General features: G+C 46.8%; 1 protein-coding gene across 1 annotated transcript in view; it reads right to left on the reverse strand.

Moving 5' to 3' along the window:
- Positions 1 to 20,002, reverse strand: part of CSMD2 (CUB and Sushi multiple domains 2) — a 336,176-nt gene that overhangs the window by 152,595 nt on the left and 163,579 nt on the right. The window contains exons 7-10 of the mRNA XM_074562714.1: positions 15,116 to 15,228; positions 8,337 to 8,414; positions 1,968 to 2,055; positions 660 to 784 (exon numbers count right to left, since the gene is read on the reverse strand). Of these exons, the coding sequence (XP_074418815.1) occupies positions 660 to 784; positions 1,968 to 2,055; positions 8,337 to 8,414; positions 15,116 to 15,228 (404 nt within the window). The remainder of the gene's footprint in view (positions 1 to 659; positions 785 to 1,967; positions 2,056 to 8,336; positions 8,415 to 15,115; positions 15,229 to 20,002) is intronic.

Consider the following 20,002-nt stretch of genomic DNA (forward strand, 5'->3'; position numbering starts at 1 on the left):
TCATCTTCTCTCCCCTCTCCTCCTTATCCCATAGAAAGAGCTGCCTGGAACAGAGAGGATGGAAGGGGAGAGAACGCACTGTGTGCACAGGTATGAAGGACACAAACATAATCCATACGGTGCAGAGCTAATAACTTATGAAGCTCCACAGTTAATGGAAATAGCTTTATTAGTTCAGGAGGTGCAACAGGAACAGGCGTTTTTCTTAAAATCTGAATTTCTGGAGTAAAGAATGAGAATCAAGCAAAGGTTTCTTTCTCAGGCTTGTGGTGAAAAGAATCTGAACCCATATTACTCACTCAGCCAGAAAACAACAATCCCCATTAGAAAAGAATAAAGATCCTGTTGACTTCTGACCATGAAGCTGATGAGACCAAGCTCCCATCTCCAAGAGCACAAACGCAGGGGCAGCGCTGAACACGGAGAGGTCGAGCTGAATCTCCCCAAGGGGTTGTGAGCACGGAGGGGCTCCCCTTGCTGTGCCTGAGGCAGGGATTTGGGAACAGGTCTGTGCCCTGGTCCACACGGCAGGCTGAGCTTCAGAACCCACTGAGGGATCCCAACCAGGTGATGACAAACTTGAGGACAGAATGGGTGACGCATGAAGGAGACTGGTTGTCTCATTAGTCCTAATAACTCTGTAAAATTCGTCGTCTCACCTCTGCACACCGGCCTGTGGTCGCTCCATGCAACAATTATGTCGCTCACTCTCTTACAGGTGATGCTTTTGGACCCTTGTAGATCATAGCCCTCGTTACAGGTGAACTGGATGCTGGAGCCTAACCTAGCAGACAGAACAAAGGGTGACGTTAGCAACCCAGACGCTTCTGCAGCAACAGGTTTGTCACTTGCTTTTTACCACCCCGGTGACTCTCCAAATTGCGAGCAGAGAGCGCTCGCTGGCCCTGCAGGCAACAGCAGGGACGAAGGAGGGGAAGCTGCTGCCTCGTGCCGTGGCTTGTGCCGGGCGCCGTTTGCCCGAGGTGGTGACAGTCCAAGAACAGATTTGAGTCTTTCAATGCAACTTCAGTGGGAATTTTACGCAGTGCGGGAGCACAGACTCAGCCCCGAGAGATGACATGCTCAGCATTCTTATAAAGAAAAAAAAAAATTATCTTGATCTACTACTGAAAGATTTGCTCTTTATTCTATCACTTTGGATTCAGATCCTTTGCTGGTTTAACCAATGCTGCCTTCCCCACTGAAGCGACACACCACCGGTTTACAGCAGCTGAGAATTTATCCTATGGCATTTAGGGACTATTGGGAATTCCCTTTCCTCCACCCTCACCCCTCTGATCCATTTTCTGGATTTCAGGAGAATTTGATAGACTCAGGTTAAATGGAAAGACACTTTTAGTGAGCAAAACAGCCATCGACAGCAAAATAAGATTAAATATTGATTCACCATTGCTAACAGCAGGGTGATTCATTCCTGCACACTTGAAATGAACGCTACCAACTACAAGGGAATAACAGCATTGTTTTAAACTTTATAAGAAAACAATTATCTAGCACCGCTACACGTATTGACAGAGAATTGTACCAGCACTTTGGGAAGTCACCTCAAATTCACTAGGGGCAGGGCCACGCTGTGACTTGAGGCAATTTGAAAAGTCGTTTTTTTGCTGTTTAAGACAGTTCTTTCTGCACTTAACCGGAGGGGGGAACGACAACACACACGGATTACACAGGCCTGGCTAAACGCCCGCATTGTGAAGAGAGAGAAATGTTCTGAGAGATCGTTCCAGATCCTCATCTGGGACACGGTCTCCCAAACACACACGTGCACATTTATACACATTGTTCTTCTGCATCACTCGCCTCAACCAGCTTTTCAGACATAATGCGTTTGGAGGTGTGCAGATGGTCTCTAAGAACAGACTAGGTAATGCCAAGGAGCGGACACAATGGTTACAGACAGAAGCTTTGCAGCATGCGTAGACACACACGTAAAAGGTTCTTACCTAAAGTCGTTGCCTATTCTTTTGCCTCTCTCTGGAATCCCAGGGTCTGGACACATATTATGTCCCTGGGACACACCAACCTGAGTTACTACAAAGCAAAAACAGCACATACAGAGACAGAATAGCAAGAGAAACATTCTTTCATCAACTGTCTTGGTGGATGTGGAGAGAAAAATGGCAACTGGTAGCTTGAAAACCTGAACGTGTTCCATTTTGTTTAGAGAAAAACAGCTTTGGAAACAAATGTGACTGGAATCGTTTCAGCTCAGTTTATACACCAAAGTGTTTTCTAGGAAATGCCAGCTAGGGACGCAGTTTTCCCTCTGTTCCACTACTGAAGTACCTCTGAAAAGAGTTTTTTTTTCATTCTGCAAAATTACACCAATTAAACAGCCCATTTCCGACGCCTGTGATTAAAATGGCCACCTGTGACACACCAAGGTGACGTCCTGCCGCCCCTCCAAACCCGTCCGAGTGGTGCCAGGGAGAGAAAACAACTCGATGAAAAGGTGTATGATACCGGGGGAAAACCGAGCACAGAACGAAAGGGAGAAAGGAGAGGGAGATGCAAGTCTAGCATTTTAAAGCAAGTAATTTAGTTTGAATATGAAAAATTTTATGGAGCAACCTTAATGCAGCTGCCAACAAACGTGCAATCTATGAAGTGGTGATCAGCACTGAATAAACACCTTCACGCTTCATCCTCCATCCCCCCGTTTCCCCCTTCCCCCTCCAGCCTGTCAAACGGCGCAAACGAGCATTCGAGCATTGACCTGGGGCGGGCAGAACCCGGGTGGCTCCTGACAGGGGTGGGATGAGAGCTGGCAACATACCGGTTTCAACTCCGAATTCCAGCAACTACCAAACCGTGCGATAATATGGGACAAAGGGGTGATTTTGTCACAGAGCTGTAGAAGTTTATGTGACTCAGTTTTCTTGTCTTACTAAGGGAAGGACACAAAGAAAATGCAACACTTCTTGGCAATGACGCTGAAGCAACAAAGCATGAGTCTTAAGCAAGCATGGTTCCATTCTATGGCTAGATTAAAGGGAAAAAATCACAATCACACTTCAGAGGATACTGTGTTAGCACAGTGCCCCGAAGACCACTGCCGAATGGATGACGGTGCGGCGGTAGAGCATGTTTCTCACATCAGACATGTTGGCTCAGCAATTTGAGATCTGCATGGCACCAAACACGGTGAAAGATATGGAGGTGCAGGCACGTAAATATTGCCATGGGAAGATGAGCACGTGGAGCGTCTACACAAACACAGACTGCACAGCATCAACGCACAAAACGGAAAGACCATCAAACACGGTAATTATTCATTGGGCAATCGCACCTTGCGTGGTCAGGCACTACACCTGGAAGATGTAAAACTTCCTAAACGACAGAAGGATCACTCTGCTCCCGCTGGTACGGGGCCTTCATCCCAGCATCTACACCTAACTGTGGCTACCTACACTGAAAACATCACTGCTTCCAACCTCCTCCTCAGCTCTAGGCACCAACAGCTCATCCCATTCCCTTGAGTTTGCAAGGGCCTTTGTCTCCACTGGCTTCCCCTTCCACCCCACCCTGGGGGCCACCCCCACACCGTGCCACCGCACCCCGAGGGACGGGGCAGGGGCTGGCCCTGCCGTCCTCCTCTGGCACAGCCGCCGCACAGGGCTCGGCGTTTGGGCACAACGCCTCAGTGCTCCACAGTCTCCTCATGTGTTTGAGGGCAAAAGAGGAAGCTAGACACAGCTCTATAGGGAACCAGACTCCCGAGAGATTGCTTTCCCTCTTTTGCATGCTCATAACCTCGCGTTAAGCTCCGGCACGTGGACAAGCAGAGACACCAGCGAGAGACAGAAGCATGAAAGCAGCACACGGTCTCTTTTGATGGCAGCGTTTTGTAGATACAAAGCTTTGCTCCCACCTTTAACAGATTCTGATCGTACGCCACAGTGGGAAGGGAGGGAGTCCCTGCCCCGAGCAGGGATTCATCTCTGGTATTTTCAGCAACTGGGCCCTGATAACGGGAGCAGCCATGGCAACCCCCGCTCCAGGAGTGGGTATCGCCAGCAGGTCTGGGATGCGAGATAATTTGGTGATTCTTCTGCAAATGAAGTCACCTGCTTCCAAGAGCCCTTCTGCCGGTGCTTGAAATGCCACGCTGCTGCCGAGACGTAAAGGGTCGGTTGCACAAAGTACACCGTGACTCCGTCTTCCTTAGGGTTTCTTAAACCCCTGCCTACCTCTGCCAACACGCTGACTGCGCACACGGGTATCTCCAAACAAAGTAAAATTAACGCGTCGGATAGAGTGTACAAACTAGGGTTGTATGTCACAAGTCCATGCGGTATTTAAGGAAAAGCGCTAAAATTTCTCATCTTACTTCTATACCTTCTCCCAAGTAAACCCACGCTAAACGAGATGTGCCTATAGCGTACAGACGCGCAAACACAGCTTCTACAGATACGTCTGCAGTCAAACACCTCAATGCTCTGCCTCGCGGAGCAGATTCCCAGACTGCCTTTGCACATCAAAGCCTTTCTCCCATGGCCGAAAGACTACCCAGACCGCATCTTTACGCCCATGTTAGCTCCTCTGCGCTGGTATCGCATCCATTTATCACGTCCCATATCAGATGGCAGCGAACCTCAAAGCCTCCAATTCAAAGCTTCGGGAGGAAGCAGGGCTACAGGTGACCAGCAAAACCCACAGGCACCGGCGGGCAGCTTGGCAGTTATCCACCACACTTCCGAAGACTAAACCAGTTCTTCTCTTGTTAACTAGCATTTTATTAACATCTATATAACACATGTAGATAAACCAGAGAACAGGTAAGATAAAAGAGAGCAAGGGGGAAAGGAAAGACACCTCCATATCATAATAGTTGGGACATTTTACTTGTAAAGGAAAGCAAAAGAAAAGGAGAGGATGGATTAGATGACCGCTTACAGAAACTTCTGTTCTTCTATCTTTTGTTTTAAACACGCACACGAACATAACTAAACCAAAGGTTATAAACCATATTTGTTATGCTGAGAACTCGCTGTCAGTACTGTGTTCATCTTCCTGGAGGTTTGACTGATCTATGCCTGGGCTGTAGCACTCCAAAATGATTTTTTCAAGGTTACTAAGAAAACAATAGCTCTTAAAAACTGTGATGAACTGTTCCATTTCTACATTAGAGGCTGAAGGATTCTCTCCCCCAAACCACGGAACTAGTTTTCCACCCCTTCATTCCCCTCCTGATTTTTTCAATACTTCCTTCTCGTTGAGTTCCATAACAGCCCGTTGTGATTGCTTTACTTGCCACAGTAATTTACTCCATCTGTTAAAAGAACCGAGAACCTTCTTTAATTCTCTGTATCTCCCCATGTTAATAACGTAAGTTCACTGATAGATTCCCAAGGGACAATTTTTTATTGAATTTAGGAACGTAAAATATGAACTACAAAATAAAGCAGCATCTAAAAAGGTTTTACAAAGACTCAACATTTCTCAGCATGAGAAATACAGCGCAAGTGAGCTCTTTTACTGCCACGGGGGGCGAGGGGGAAGGACTGTAGCAGAAATTAGTTGTTTTAAAAAGGTTGATCTTTACGATCACGCTAAGGCTTGCTGTTACTCTCCATGCGACCATCTGCTCAAGTTAACGGGTTACAAAATTCAGTCCCAAAAGCAGGAGCGCTGACCTATGGATGGCGTGCTCACCCCGCTGACGCGTTCGACGACCAGCAACCAAACGTTAAACATTTCCAGAACCCCAGTGACGGTGATGCAGAGGTTGAACGCTCACGTGTCTAGCAACAGGCGCGTGGGAAAGGGGTACAGACTTGGGCTGGGAGGCCCTGCCACTGGAGAAAACCACTTCCAGCTGGAAGTTCATTACATGGGGAGCTCTGCACCCGTATTTCATAGCTGGTTGCTATCTCAGAACAGGTCAGAAGTACACGTGTTCAAAAACATTTACAGACTTTCCAATTTTAAAGACCATCTACAAAGACCACGTTTGCAACGTGCCCTACTTAAACCAAGCACAGCTTCCTTCAGAGCTGTGCCAGAGCCCCCCGCCTGCTCCTCGGCCCCCCATCCTGGCTCCCGAGGACCGCAGGGACCACGCATACACGGTCGCGCCTCACCATCGGATGCAGAAAGCAGGCTGGCTGCAACCCTGAACACCTAGAAGCTGCCATACGCTCGGCTGAGACCTAAAAACCGGTCGAGACCTCCGACACGACTTTGTACTTGTACATTTAAAATAGATTTTGACAAATCTGAACATACACAGAACTTGCACTACTTCACACAGCCCCTTCCAATAATATCCAGCAGTGCATTTCAGGTATCCCTCATTCAAAGGCCAGAAAAGCAACTTTGATGCTGTTTTGTAGAAGCAAAGTACCGTGTTTTTCCCACTGTGTGACCTGGAACGTACACATTTACATACTGCATGCAGTAACAGAAATAATCTCCTTAATGCAATCTAAAATTTAAAACTATTTCTTACAACTTATTCTCCAGAGCTGTATTATTTTTCCACTAAAAACTGATTAAAGCAAGTTGTCCAAATAATTTTAGGGATGGTGAACAGCACGAGGCACTTCATTTCCATTTCAAACACACACGTTTGACTGCAACCCAACACAATCAGCACCTCCCCCCAAAATTCCGTATTTTTTATATATTCTTTTTCTGAAATAGTACCAACAGCTGTTCTGTGACTACACGTCGCCTCCATTCAGACACATGAAATGTGCAGGCTTTAATCCGGCGAGGTGGGATCTGACAGCTGAGCAGTGTCCCCCCGGCAAAGCAGAGATCCCCGGGAAGACCTGCAGGGAACCAGCACGTGGCTGCAAAATGCCTTCCGTGGCCACCGGCTCTTCAAGGGAGAATTTTAGGACAGGTACAAAGAGGACTAGGAAACACTGCTGGTAAGGAAGTCTTTGAAAATAGAGCATGGCATAGCTCCAGCTATTACCAAGAGACACAGAAATTTCTAAATTTCTGATATTTGAGCCAGATGAAGTTAGAGCAACACTACCAAACTTCTCAGATCTTTAATCAGCCTGTCCCACCTGTGTAATTATCTCCAATGCATATGCAGACTCATAAGGTCACAAAAGTTTGAGAGAAGGGGCACAGCTAGCCACGCGCATCAAAAAAGCAAGGGGAGAAAAAGAAGATAACATTTTGGGCTTCATTTTCTGGAAGTGAACCATTTTCTGGAGACATCTTCTCCTGAATCAGCATTTCTGAAGTTGAAAATTTCCCGTAAGAGAAGTGTGACAGCAGAAGGCTGTGCAAGATAGAGGTTAATCTGGGTTTACAATCCAGACCTCGCTGAGAGCGGTGCACATGGAAGGAGCTGAAGGCACAAGGGTTGTGGCACACACCACGCTGGTAACGGAAAGGAATTTGGGCCACAGCACTATCATCATCTATATTATTATGGCTTAATAGCTTTCAAGCTAAGCTGCCTTCCTAGGCTCTGTTTTGCCTTATCAAATATGACAAGATTAGCGCTACAGAAGATGCTGAATTGACAGCTTTGAAGACTGGAGCCTGCTCTCCGTTGGGTGAGGACAGACTGGGCAGAGGCAACAAGAACTTCCTACACTTTTATCCTCAAAAGTGGAGCACAGCTGGGACAGAGCAGGATGCGCTGGAAAGGAAAGTTCAGTTGCTGTCTCTTACTCAGCCTCGGGCGCCTTTCCCTGGAGCCCCGGCAGGACAGTGCTGACGGCGGTCATTAGCAACGTTCGTTAGCAACAGGTACAACGGCTACGGGGAAGCGGCCTCGCACTCCCAGGAAGGAGAAATGGGAATCCTATATATTCTCAGTACCAGAGTATTTCTACATGGTAAACTGATGACTCCAAACCAGGCTAGCATTTATCACTCGGTGGAGACTCCCTTCCCCGCATCCCCCAATATCCAAGACAGCAGATAGCCCACCCAAACACAAGTCACACGCAAAGAGAGAAAGAGAGCGACTGCTATTGCCTCCAGAGATTTTCTAATAGGCCTTTTTTGGCGTGGTTCCTTACATTAATTCCGTTCTCAAAACGGTTTAGTTTGACACTTTCCAGGACAGAAGCAGTGAACCCCAGCTGCCACCGAGCAGGAGGCATACAGTATATATCAAACGCACACGCACCGATCCCCTCCACTCCCACTGCAACGAGTTAGTATATGCTTGTGAATAGAGCACTGGAAGGAAGTGATGCAGTAATGCAGAGGGAAGAGAGGGAAAAGCATTAAAACTTTTAAGAGGGACGAAGCTTTAGAGATTACTGGAAAGTCAAATGAAATGTTCAAGGAGATCATTATACAAGGAGCATGTAAGGAGCAGCCAAAAAACTTACACACTGATGTCTTCTGGTTGTTGTCCTTGCTGGGCATGAGCTTCACCCCTCTGGACTTCAGTTCGATTTGCTTTTTGACTACAGAGAGAGATTTAAAACAAAGCAAAGACAAGGAAAAGATTCAGCTAAGCATTAGGGCTTATTCGAAAAGAAAATGAAGCAACAGGTTGTACGTCACCCCCACGGCAGGATACCCTGCATCTTTCCCTTACAGCTCCGACAACCCAGCCCCACGCCGCAAAACCACCAGGGCCCCCCCTTCTCATTCACCGCGTTGGCTCCGGACTAGTGGTTTGGGGGACCCGCGCCAAGCTGACCCACTGCAATATAAAAACCAGGCACACAGCCCCCATCCACCTGGAACCAGGCCATTTTGCTTAACACGCTAAAAATGGGAACCAGACAAAAGGGAAGCTCTAAGAAACTTCAAGGATCCCAAGAGTAAAACGCTGAGTTAGCTTCACCCAGTTTTCCTGATGCAGTTATTCCATGAATACGCGATCCAACAAAGCCATTCTCTGCTCCTAAGGGAATGCAGCACTCAAATGAACACCCCACAACCTACAAATTGTACACGATCTGCATAAATAGTAGACTCAAAAAGCAGTAAAATAGTGGAAAAACAGGGCCATATTAAAACCACATTATTGGCAAAGAGAATTACAAATGTACAGACCCACGGGCACACCAATTCTAAAAGCTGCGTGGTGAGCAGCAGAGCTGCTGTTGTCTCCATTCACCTCCTCGCCCCGAACCTCACCCAGAAGGTGAGAAAAGAAACGAGGGTGGCAGCAAGATTTCTATCCATCCGTCCATCGCCAAGAGAGCCCCATCCTTCTTCACAATATGGAAATTCCCTACGTAACTCAGCAGCAATTTGCTTTTATTCTCTGGACTTGGCTGTTACCGAGTTTCTCTCTGCACAAGAGGGTTTTGCACAAAGCCTGCGCCGTCAAACCCATCTGGATTCCAGCAGAGAGACAACGGCTTCCTGCAGCACACACACAGGTGTGTTGCACTAACACACAGCAGAATTTCTACTGGCATATTTTAAGTTAATGTGTTTAAATAACAACTTTATATCAGGAAGCACGATGTCCAAATCACTTTATAGGATCCTTTTTCTGATGAGCCAGTCCTTATCTATGGAGAAAAACAGTCTATCTTCCACTTCAAACTGTTCTTTTCTTGTTCTTTATCTTGTCATACTTTCATCCCTAAATTAGCACATTTCTAAGACAAAGTTGTCAAGAAAAATTACCAATATAGCTAACAAGTTTGGGTTTTTTTAATCATGATTTTCTGGCTTAAGAAAAAAAAAATAAATCTGTTATAACATCTGTTTGCAGGAGCTTCAGAGAGGGAGATGTCAAGCATTATTCCTTGAAGCTTACCTACGGTAGGCGCTAGCTTGGAGCTTTTTGTGCATTGTTTGGTTACAGCTTTTTCCTTTCTCTTTAAATAAAGCCGTTATAACTTCAAACTGAGGTCCACATTAGCTTAAAAAAATACTCATGAAGAAAAGCTTATGTTGTTCATGTCTTTGTTACCAGTAGTAGTATCTTTAATCTGTTGGGGTTTTTTTTTGCCTTATATTTTTGAGAGCAGAAAAATAATTAACCGTATGACACTTTCAAAGCAAATCTAATACACCACTCCTTCTTTTTTACTGTAATCCACCTGCAGACGCAGAAGGAGAAAAGCAGCACGTCTCGGAATGCCCACATTCCTCCAGGTCCCAGTATGAGAATTCGGGGATATTTGCCATCTGACCTCAAGGGTTTTAACAAACGCGCTGTATCAAGGGACCAAAGAAAGGATATGGGGCTACAGAAGCGTAAAGTTTCTGAGCAAGTCTGGAACCTATTTCTGCCTCAACTGGACCAGTGACAGCTTTAGGGCACAGACGGGAAATGGGGTGGGGTAACGGGGTGTCTCCCACGCCCCCCTGCCTGTGCAGCCACCACTCCACGGCGAGTGGGAGGAGGTTACAGGGTCCCTCTTACAGACCTTTTTCCAGTCTGACAGAGGGGTCACGGCTACGACAACGTTCTGCGTAAAGCCCCTGGCACCCTCTCGCTCAGCGCTGTGGGAGCAGCATCAGTCCCGCGCCCACCAAAGGGCTCTTTCCAGGGGGAAGAGCGGAATTCCCGCTGCCTGGGGAGGCTGCCCCGCTCTCGCAGCCACCCTGTCCCCTCCTGCCCTGTCCCCTCCCGCACGGCGCTCGGCAGGCCCTGCTGGTGCTCCCCGGAGGCTCCATGCCCAGGGACGGCGCTGGGGCTGGGGGGGCTCCGGCTGCGGTGCAGCACTCACACCATCACCGGGGCGAAGCACCGAGGAGTCCCGTGCTGCTCACCCTCCATAACGCTGCAGCTGATGAGCCTCTGGCACTTTCCAAGCAAGAACAGGGATAACCTCACAGTCGCAGCCAGTTTTTCCTCCCAGTCAATACGACACAGTCAAGCCCAACTCTCTCCGGCTAAATCTGAGCTATTGCAGGGTGTACGAGGGCTCATGACTTTGCAGGATCTAATTCATCGCTCTGTAAAGCGCTTTGGGGCACCACCGGTAAGAGCGCAGCTTTATAAAAATAATTTCCATTTTTATATTCTCCGCAACTCCCCTTGCAAGTTACTTTACACAATTACCAGGGAACGTTTCTCCTAGGCACACAGAGAAAAGCCCAGGTCTGTTGATCCCTGCATGAGAAAGTACGCCTGCAGCCATAAAGGAGGAGCAAAGCTCTCCAGTCGCCGGCGGACGCCCTGCCCTCGGTATCGACGCCGGCCCCGCGCAGGGGACCCCACGTCCCTGGCAGGGTCCGCGCGGCTCGTCAGGGCCGGCTGCCCGACCACAGCAGCCCCCAGCGGTTTCCCAGGGCTGCTCAGCACCCCACAGCCCAGCGAAATTCAATAGGGACCGAGAGCTCACGGCTCCAACGCACCCGGGCCTCGCACGCCGCTGCACGTCTTTAGAAGGACACAATAACAAAGGTCCCCCCACGTGCATTCCTGCCTTCCAGAACCCGGCCAACAGACAGAGCCCTGCTCCACGTTTGTGACTAATCCTAACGGAAAGCCGAACTCCAAAACACCCAACAGTAATGAAAACAGGCAGCAGAAACCAGACATTCATTACGAAGCACCAATCCTAAAATACAGAGACTAAACTGCATTACTCATGAAGTACACGCTCCCCTAATTGCATCGTGTCTCTTTCAACAATAATTGATAAAGAGGGATCACTATATACTCTCTTCTTAGTCCTTCATTTTGCTTGTGACATGGAGGCAAAATGATGGAAGTCAAGCTTTACAAATCACTTAATTTAGATTAGAACAAGTCAGAGTACAATATCACTTGCTTTTTTAAAAAATAAAGAACAACTCCCCTACTCCATGCCCTCAAAAATCTGGTATATAAAAACCTATTTTGCTTATAAATTTGAATGTGGAACAGTACCGCAAAGGACTGTGTCAGGATAATTGGATGAACAGAAAATTCCTCTGTTTTCTGGAGGGTTTTGCTGCTCACACGTATCTCATAGATCTAATGGAATACTCGGTGTCCTGTCAAATTTGAAAGATGACATTACAAAGCTTTTCCAGCAAGCAGCCAGGCTGGGGTGTTTCTTTAAACCGTCTCATGTTGCTCTAAACGAGAATTTAAAGAGACATTTATTTATTTTTAATTTGGAAAACAGCGTATCAGCAAAAATCTATTCCATGAACCTCTGTTCCCCTTGCTGGGGGAAGGCCATTAAGCACAGACTCGCCTGAATCCCTTTTCCTCCCGCTGGGGCATTTCAGCATCATCTGAGACGCTACGGCAGGTCGCTTACAGGGATTCTTACTCGAATTGGAGGTGAAAAGGAAGAGCCTCCCTCAAACACAACCATTTTGAAGCTCCTATATGGGTGCCCAGCACGCAGCGAAAGGAGGCCCTTGCCTCGTTCATGCCTTTGGAGCTCCTTAGGAACCAGCGCGGCCGCAAGCACCAGACTCACCCCATCCCTGCCCCTGGCCCGGGAGACTCGCCAGCCTGCAGCCCAAAGCTGCGATTCCAGGCGGAGACTGGCAGATCCATCAAAAATGAAGCATATGTACTTCTAGGTATATACATATCCTTAAAAGCCATTTCGTGGTGCAGTACGTGCCGTAGATAGCTCACCGGCCCGTTATTAAGGGCGCCAGGTCTGCCGGCGTCCCACACCACGCTACGGGCTGAAACTCGCCCATGTTTCTCCCTCTATGTGAGGGTGGAGGGAGAGAAGGGGACGGGAATGGGGCAGGGAGATCAACAAAAGAGGTGATTATGTGTGGGTAACAACCAGCTGAAAAGCAATTTGAGATCCAACCTATGCAATAAAATCTGTGGAGATGGATCTCACCAGCCAGAGCATTATTCAAATCTGTTCAGCTTCGTGCTAAGTTCAGCAGCTTTTCCATCACCTCGTTCGCAGACCTCACCACGATGCCGACAGAGGGGATGGCGGGGGATACCCGGCTTCTGGCCCCGGCGCTGTCACCTCTCCTAACACTCTTCTACCTTATTTTCTTACCACCTGCAGGTACATGGCATCTTTTTGGGAAACAAGGCAGAAGGTGTGGGAGGAAGATAAAGAGATTGATGCACCAATTTCTCTTCAGTCCCTGCTATTTGATTTTACAGGGTGTGGGGAAAAAGGTATTTGCAAGAATGCAAGATTCACCTTACATAAAAGGGAAAAGAAAAGGGAAAAATATTTAAACTCTCCCTGGAAGGGAACGAGTTTACTGTAATTGACATACAGAAAACTTGTATATGGGCTGATTATATCTAACCTTGCTTTTACATTCATGAAGAGATTTTCAAAATAGGGCACGGGTTAGAAAGAGCTGAAATGGAACGTAGAAAGAAGGTGTCCTCCTAAAACTCAGTATCAATGTCAAATAAGCTGCAAGGGAGATCACACTCTTGTAGATCATCAGCAAAGCCAGATACTGCCTCGGAGAACACAGAGCGTTGATCAATGATGCATGTCCATGTCTTCAGAAAACGGGCAACAAGTTAGAGTCAACCTCTCCCTCTCTTGGCCACCCCTGGGTCTGCTCACAGCTCTGCTGCTGAAACACACGGCTTACCTGCTCTGCTTTGGAGGGCACTACAGGGACCATTTTGTATGTATTTATTTATTTATTTATCCTCATTACAGTATTTATGTTCAAACAGGGTTATCTTCCTCTGGAAAGGGTTCCGCTGAGTTTTTTGACATTGGATTGGCATCTATAATGTTCTACATACAGATTCCATTGGCTGCAAAAATCTTGCCTTTATCCCTGGGGTTTTTTTTGCTTTGTTTCTTGTTTTAAGTATTGAAATCTTTCCTAACAGATGGGAAGAACCTGACAAACGCCACAAAACCCACCAAGTGTGTGAGGAATGAGCGTCAGGTTCCCGTTGCCAGCCGGACGGAGGCCCTGCCCAGTGCCATTTCAAGAGCACAGTTTTAAGTTCATCTTTTAAACCCTCAATACACAAAAGCACAGTTCATTATATCGAACAAAACAGCTTCTAAGGCGTGCACTAGATTAGAACCCCCTGACATTGACATTTATCTAATCAGAGGAAATTATAACATTAATCTTTACTTTTCTATTTAAGAAAAAAGGATGATTCAGACAGGTGTTTTAATAGAAAGCAGCAATCATGACTGCAAGGCAAATGTCATATCAGAAGCCATCAGCTGCATGCAGTCGTTTGGGTTATACAGGAAAAACAAAGGCTTTATTCTTATCATTTAAAGTAATTTATATGGTAAAGGAAAGCAATGAAAGTTAAATAACAATGGTGATTTATAAAGCAAAGCCCATGCTGAGGCCATGACAACATTGGTCAGGCTCAATAAACGGAGAACAAACAAACAGGGCAAGTTTGCAGATTTATCAAAGGAAACTCCTCTCCCCTTCACTTTGTTCCTCTCAGCCTAGGGCTACGGGACTTTTTCCTCCAAGTCCTGCTTCTTCCTCCTGAGGAAAGCTGCCGGACTGCACTGACACAAACCTCTGGAGGGTGGGCGAGGAACTGGACGTCATTCCTGCTCCTTCCCCGCTTCGTTCTCTCTCTCCCTGGCCCTGCCTCCAGAGCCGGCCGCCTGAGGCAACGCTACACCACGGCACCCAAAGTCCTTCCAAGTCCTCAGAGAGGACAGTGCAAACAACTCCAAGGAATCCACCCAACCCCACCCCTTTTGGCGACCATCTGGTCCCAAGCAGGACTGCAGTCGGCCACAGTTGCCTACAAGCCTTAGGCCACGACAGGGTCTCTCCTCTGCTTGACTCCTGTGCCAAAGCATCTGCCTCGACAGCATCTTAAGATCCCAGTCCTGGAGTCCATCCTTCTGGGGATGGCCGCTAAACACGGGACAGTTTACGCCTTGTTGGAAACGGCTCAGTGTAAAGACAGACGCAGTCCCTGTGGGTCTGCCCTTCGCCTGCTGGGTCCCTGTCTGTCTCGCCACATCCCACACAGCGCGTTCCGCAGAACTGCGGGTGAAGGAACATCTGCTCCCACCAACACAGCACACACTGCAGACGGGTCTCCCGGCAGCTCACAAGGGTCTGTACTCCCAACAATGGCCCACAGTAGCTCTCAGCACGGCAACGCCTGCATACCCAGCTGGAAAGTTAACATTAACAGGATCAAGAAGGATCACGCGGGAAGTTAACTGTGTATTCCTAGAAAAAAGAAGTTTGGCTAAACACGCTCTGTGAGTGGTGAGACCGGGCAGTAAGCATTTACCTTGATACTGGGCGCTGAACCCCTTCTGCCTGTGGTTGCCGTCTGACGTGAAGTGAAGCCGCAGCCAGTTTTTACTGCTGATAACCGGGGCAGGCAAATTCATTCCAGTAAACCTGCAAGAAACCAACCAGTAACAGCCAAATGTTATTATGACTGTGAATTACACCCCAAATCCTTGTCCTTCCAGGCAATCCTCCTCCCACATGAATATAGGAAATCCTGAACGAGTACCGCATGCTCGAAGAAAGCGCCCCATACGCCCCATGGGTGTTTCCATGCATGCCCTCCTTCGCTTGTCTTACACGTTTTTAATTCCAGGGGGTTCCATTCCTTCCTGCCAAGGACACGTAGGGATGAGCTGGGAACTCAGTGTCTGTGGTACCAGCCAAAGGACCAGCCCGGAGGCTCCAGGCTCCTGCACCACGAGAGCAAGGGGAAGGGACTTGCCCGCAGTAACGGAGCCTCCCAGCTCTGTCGCCTTCGGTGTCTTACTGCTGTCACACAGAAAGGACATAAAACCACCTCAGGGGACAGGCTGCACCTAAGGTATGGCAAGATGAGCCTGACTCTTAAGCTCACCCAGTTCCTTTCTTCAGATTTGGTTAACCCTGCTGAAAAAAAAAAACCAAACCCAAACAGTATGTTTATTTTAACTGAGGAAGAGAGAAAGGATTGCAAGAATGATTTTCTTTTACTGGAAACAGCCAGCAAGCAGCAGTGATTTATGATCTGTCCCAACCTGGAGAAGATTACAGCCATCAAACATGAGGTGGAAAGCTCCACAGCCTATTAGTAGTCCTTCAGCAACTCTTCTCTTCATACCTCTTTATACTTTTTTTTTTTTTTTTTTTTTTAAAGTATTATGCTGTTTGCTTTATTAAACTCCAGATCATCATTCTTGGCTGAGCTGTCACATGCCAAGTCTTAGTCCGGAACAGTGTTTACCTAAGTCACAGCACCCTTGAACAGAGGTATCCAATGGTAACATTAGCCATGGCAAGGAGAACAACACTACCGGGACGAAAGCTATTCTGGAAGCCTATTATTGTTAATGAAAGCCCATTTAATTTTTTAATTACAGACTGTCACTTAAAAATTACTGGCATTCCAATACCTATGCTTTTTTAGATGAAGGTAAGAGAATCCTGGAAATCTATTCCATTCAAAAGGACACTTCAGATTTTATTACTACACATTTCCACCAGCAGAACCGATAGCCTAGAAAATATTTCAAAAGTCCTTTACTCAACTAACACCTCCAAAGGTGAACTTTCCTTTCTCTAAGGCAAACAGTCGGGAGCCAGGATGATACTTGGCAGCATATTTATTAATGGTAGATGCTCTGCAATGTAATCCTGCTCCACTTGTTAATGAAATAGCGGGGATGATTATGCTGCATAACTAATGCATCTCTGCCACCTACAGTACAGACCTTAAGCCTTGTACTATCTCGCGGCTGAATTCCGCCTGATTATGAAGCATGACTGAAAACATTCTTTACACTATAGAATTGTTTAAGATTGTTCTTGATCATTGATTATTTTCATCTCAATTTTGCAGATCCTTTTGAAATACAGGGTGCTATAAAAGAAGCATTCTATATGGCATTCCGCCATCCTGGGATAACTCAAAGACAGCTGAACCGATTTAATTTGAAACTTTTTCAAATAACTAAGTTCAAACAAACATATTTGGGGCTGAGATCAAAGATGGGATGCCTAAAACCAATTCTGAGAAAGTTACTGTGGCTGGTTGTTATGACAACATGTTTAAACTTAATACTCTTACCCCCAAAGGCTATTTTATTATTCATTCTGAATCAATAGTCAAGCTTCTCATAAGTAATCTTTCGGTATGCAGAGACAAATTTTACTTTCATAACTGTGGAGAGCCAAGTAATTCAATTGCCTGATATAAGAACTAGAGAACAATAAAATTAACCTGCCTGAATGAGGCAGAATTTCACTCTCCTGTCCCCCCATCCCTTCCCCCCCAACACGTATATCCTTCTGGAAAGTGGATTCAGCAGCCTGCAGACGAGTTATCGACTTACACATACGCTTCGCTTTAGGTACGTGAATAGTCCACTATTAACTTCCAAGGATCCCACATACAGATGTGCGAGAATTCTACCAGCTGAGTGAATTAACGCTTTCAAAATCAATTAGAAGAATTAATGGGTTGCACTTCTTGCTACCTTTGCAATAGCATAAATAATTACTGAAGGCAAAAGCAGGAGTAAAGAAAAATAATCAATCATAACTGCAGCGCTTTGCACCCACTTTGCACTGACATCAAGAAATACAGAAGATTTAGGGTGAAGGAAAACGGTTCCCTGAATTTCCTGCGTGGGAATTTTCAACTGCACCACGTGTCGTTTGCTTAAGACATTGACAGCTTTTTGAAAGGACTAAATCAGCCAAGAAATCACTATCAGGTCCTCATTTCCATAGACACCACTGCTCAAACTCTCAGCACGCAAAAAGACTGTATTCTCTAGGGCTCTAGTCTAACAGACTCCCTTTTTTTCCCTTTTATCTTCCTATCCCTTTTATTTCTGAAGTTAAGCAGCTCATTGTTAGTGTCAGGTTGTGGTATTTGGAACTATTTTAGATCCCAGGTCCTGCTGCTCATCAGCATCCAACTTGGGTTCTGCCCTGAAGCAACAGCTGAGACGCACCAACGATGGCGAAGAGGAAGATGCTGCTTTCCTTTTTCACGCCCCCCAGGCTAAACCAAAGCGCCCCAAGCAGCAGAGCACCTCTGCTGAGCGTCAGCAATCCCAACGGAACCACCGGGACACGCACATGGAAACACACCACGCAACATGCGGAGGCGTGCTTTGGGGGTTTTGGGGTTTGAATCCAGTTAAATGGGAATTAGTTCATGACGATAAAGTGGCAGGCCACCCTGCGCTACCAGAAGAGTGTCCCGGTCCTCCAGTCCCTCTTCCCCAGCCACCACCACCCAGTCTGCAGGTGGACAACTGCAGGATGAAGAGTTCATTCCCACTGAAACACAGCATATTGCCCAGCACCAGACTGGATGGGTCGGGGGGCAGAAACGTTCTGATGGATAAGAAAAAAACCCATGGCTAGAGCTACGCATTTAATGGAAAACATCATGCCCACCTGCAGTTAACTACTAGCTTTTCACCATAAGGCTCCCACAGGTTTAAAATAATCATTAGGAAGCATTAATGGTTAATTGATAATGGAATATTTAATTACAGATAAACACAGTTGAACTGAAGCAGCCGCATGGTCTTTGAATGCAGGCGCCCTGGCTGCTGTTGATGAATCTCAAATGAAATGGGAAGGATGCTCAGCAGGCAAGAGTCAACAGCAATCAGGAACAGCAGAGAAACACCCCAAGTCTCCTGCAGGAGCTACCACTGACTCGTCCGCGCACGGGGCGAGCGCCAGGCAGCCCCAATTAGCACTGCCAAACCTGCCGCGGAGTGACAGCAGCCTCAGACAAAGTGGCAGACGATAAAGGCTGCGACAAGCTCTGGGAGAGGATGCTGACTGCGCTGTGACACACGGTACACAATGTTTGTACCGCCAGCTTCTCAAGGTCGCGTTATTTTTCTTTATAAGCCCAATGCTGCCTTGCTGTCTTCAAGAAAAAGGAGGAGCTACATTAGAGAGACTTAGAAACGCACAGAGCTAATTAAAAGAAGCCGAAATTCCTTTCCACGTTCCCCAGCATACTTTTGTACTACATTATGTGCTCTGAATTTTCAACACCTACTATTAGCCCAGTAAATGATTGCATTTCTAATAGTCCAGTGAGTCACGTAAATAAAAGCCCTTCTCTTTTGGACCTTTGCCACTGTATTTTTCAATATTCCAGGCTTTTTTTTTTTTTTTTTAAATAAGCCTATTAGCAATTTGTAAAACTTTTTAAACCTCTATATGTCCATTTCCCTCATCCTCCCCTTTCTCGCCACCAGCACCAGGAGATATGAATCACTCGATTAAATATTCAGCTTCCTGAGTATGGCAACTTGTTAACTGAAATCTAAGGCTTCGGAATGACTAAGTAGCAACGTAAGAACTGTTTTTAAAGTAAAATCAATGATCATTACTCACTGATGGGAATTCGGTACCCACTTTATGTTAAGCATCTTTTTAATCCTGGAGCCACTCGGAGAAAGGGATGAAGTGAGCTTCCACCCAAACCTTTCATTTCCACAGCTCTGCGCGTTAGAGCCTGGAGGTGACCCGAGAGGACGCTGTGGCCGGGAAGGCTGGGCTAGAAACAGGCTCTTCCCTGGGTCTCCCTGGCCCGGTGAGCCAGAGGTGCGGGAACAGCCTTTCTCTGAGAGTCATTTCACCCACGGCTTCAAGTTGAGTCCCACAGGGACCACAGTTTTGGACACTTTGGCTTGTGCTCTACCCATGAGACGTCCTTGAAAGCAGAAGTTACCATTTCAACCACACTGAACCCTCTGCATGAGAAAGAGCCTGTTAGATGATGCCTAACAGTTCAGGCCCTGTAAGATACTGAATAAATCTGATCAAGTTTCAAGCATCCTCAAGACCAATGTCAAGCAACCAACACTCAGAAAATACACGAACTCTCGTAATTGCTTGAAGAGCATTTAACAGCCTCAGAAAAACTCGATGATAGCAAGGATTTAAAAATATTTTTTTTTCTTGATGTCTAAGCCTGACTTATCTTCTGCAATTTAAGCTCATGCACAGTGGACAGAGAAGAGATTTGAGGTTTTCACATCGTGGCCCTTTGTGATCCAGAGACACCAAATCTCCATCTCCAGCCCCGGCACGGGGAGCTTTGAGGGCAGCAGGCTCCTGGCTCCCCAGGGCCACCTCCACAGGTCAATAACTCCACGAGCAGAACAGTCTGTGGAAAACGCACCTC

The sequence above is a fragment of the Larus michahellis genome, chromosome 19, assembly GCF_964199755.1.
Source record: "Larus michahellis chromosome 19, bLarMic1.1, whole genome shotgun sequence".
Classification (NCBI taxonomy): Eukaryota; Metazoa; Chordata; class Aves; order Charadriiformes; family Laridae; genus Larus; species Larus michahellis.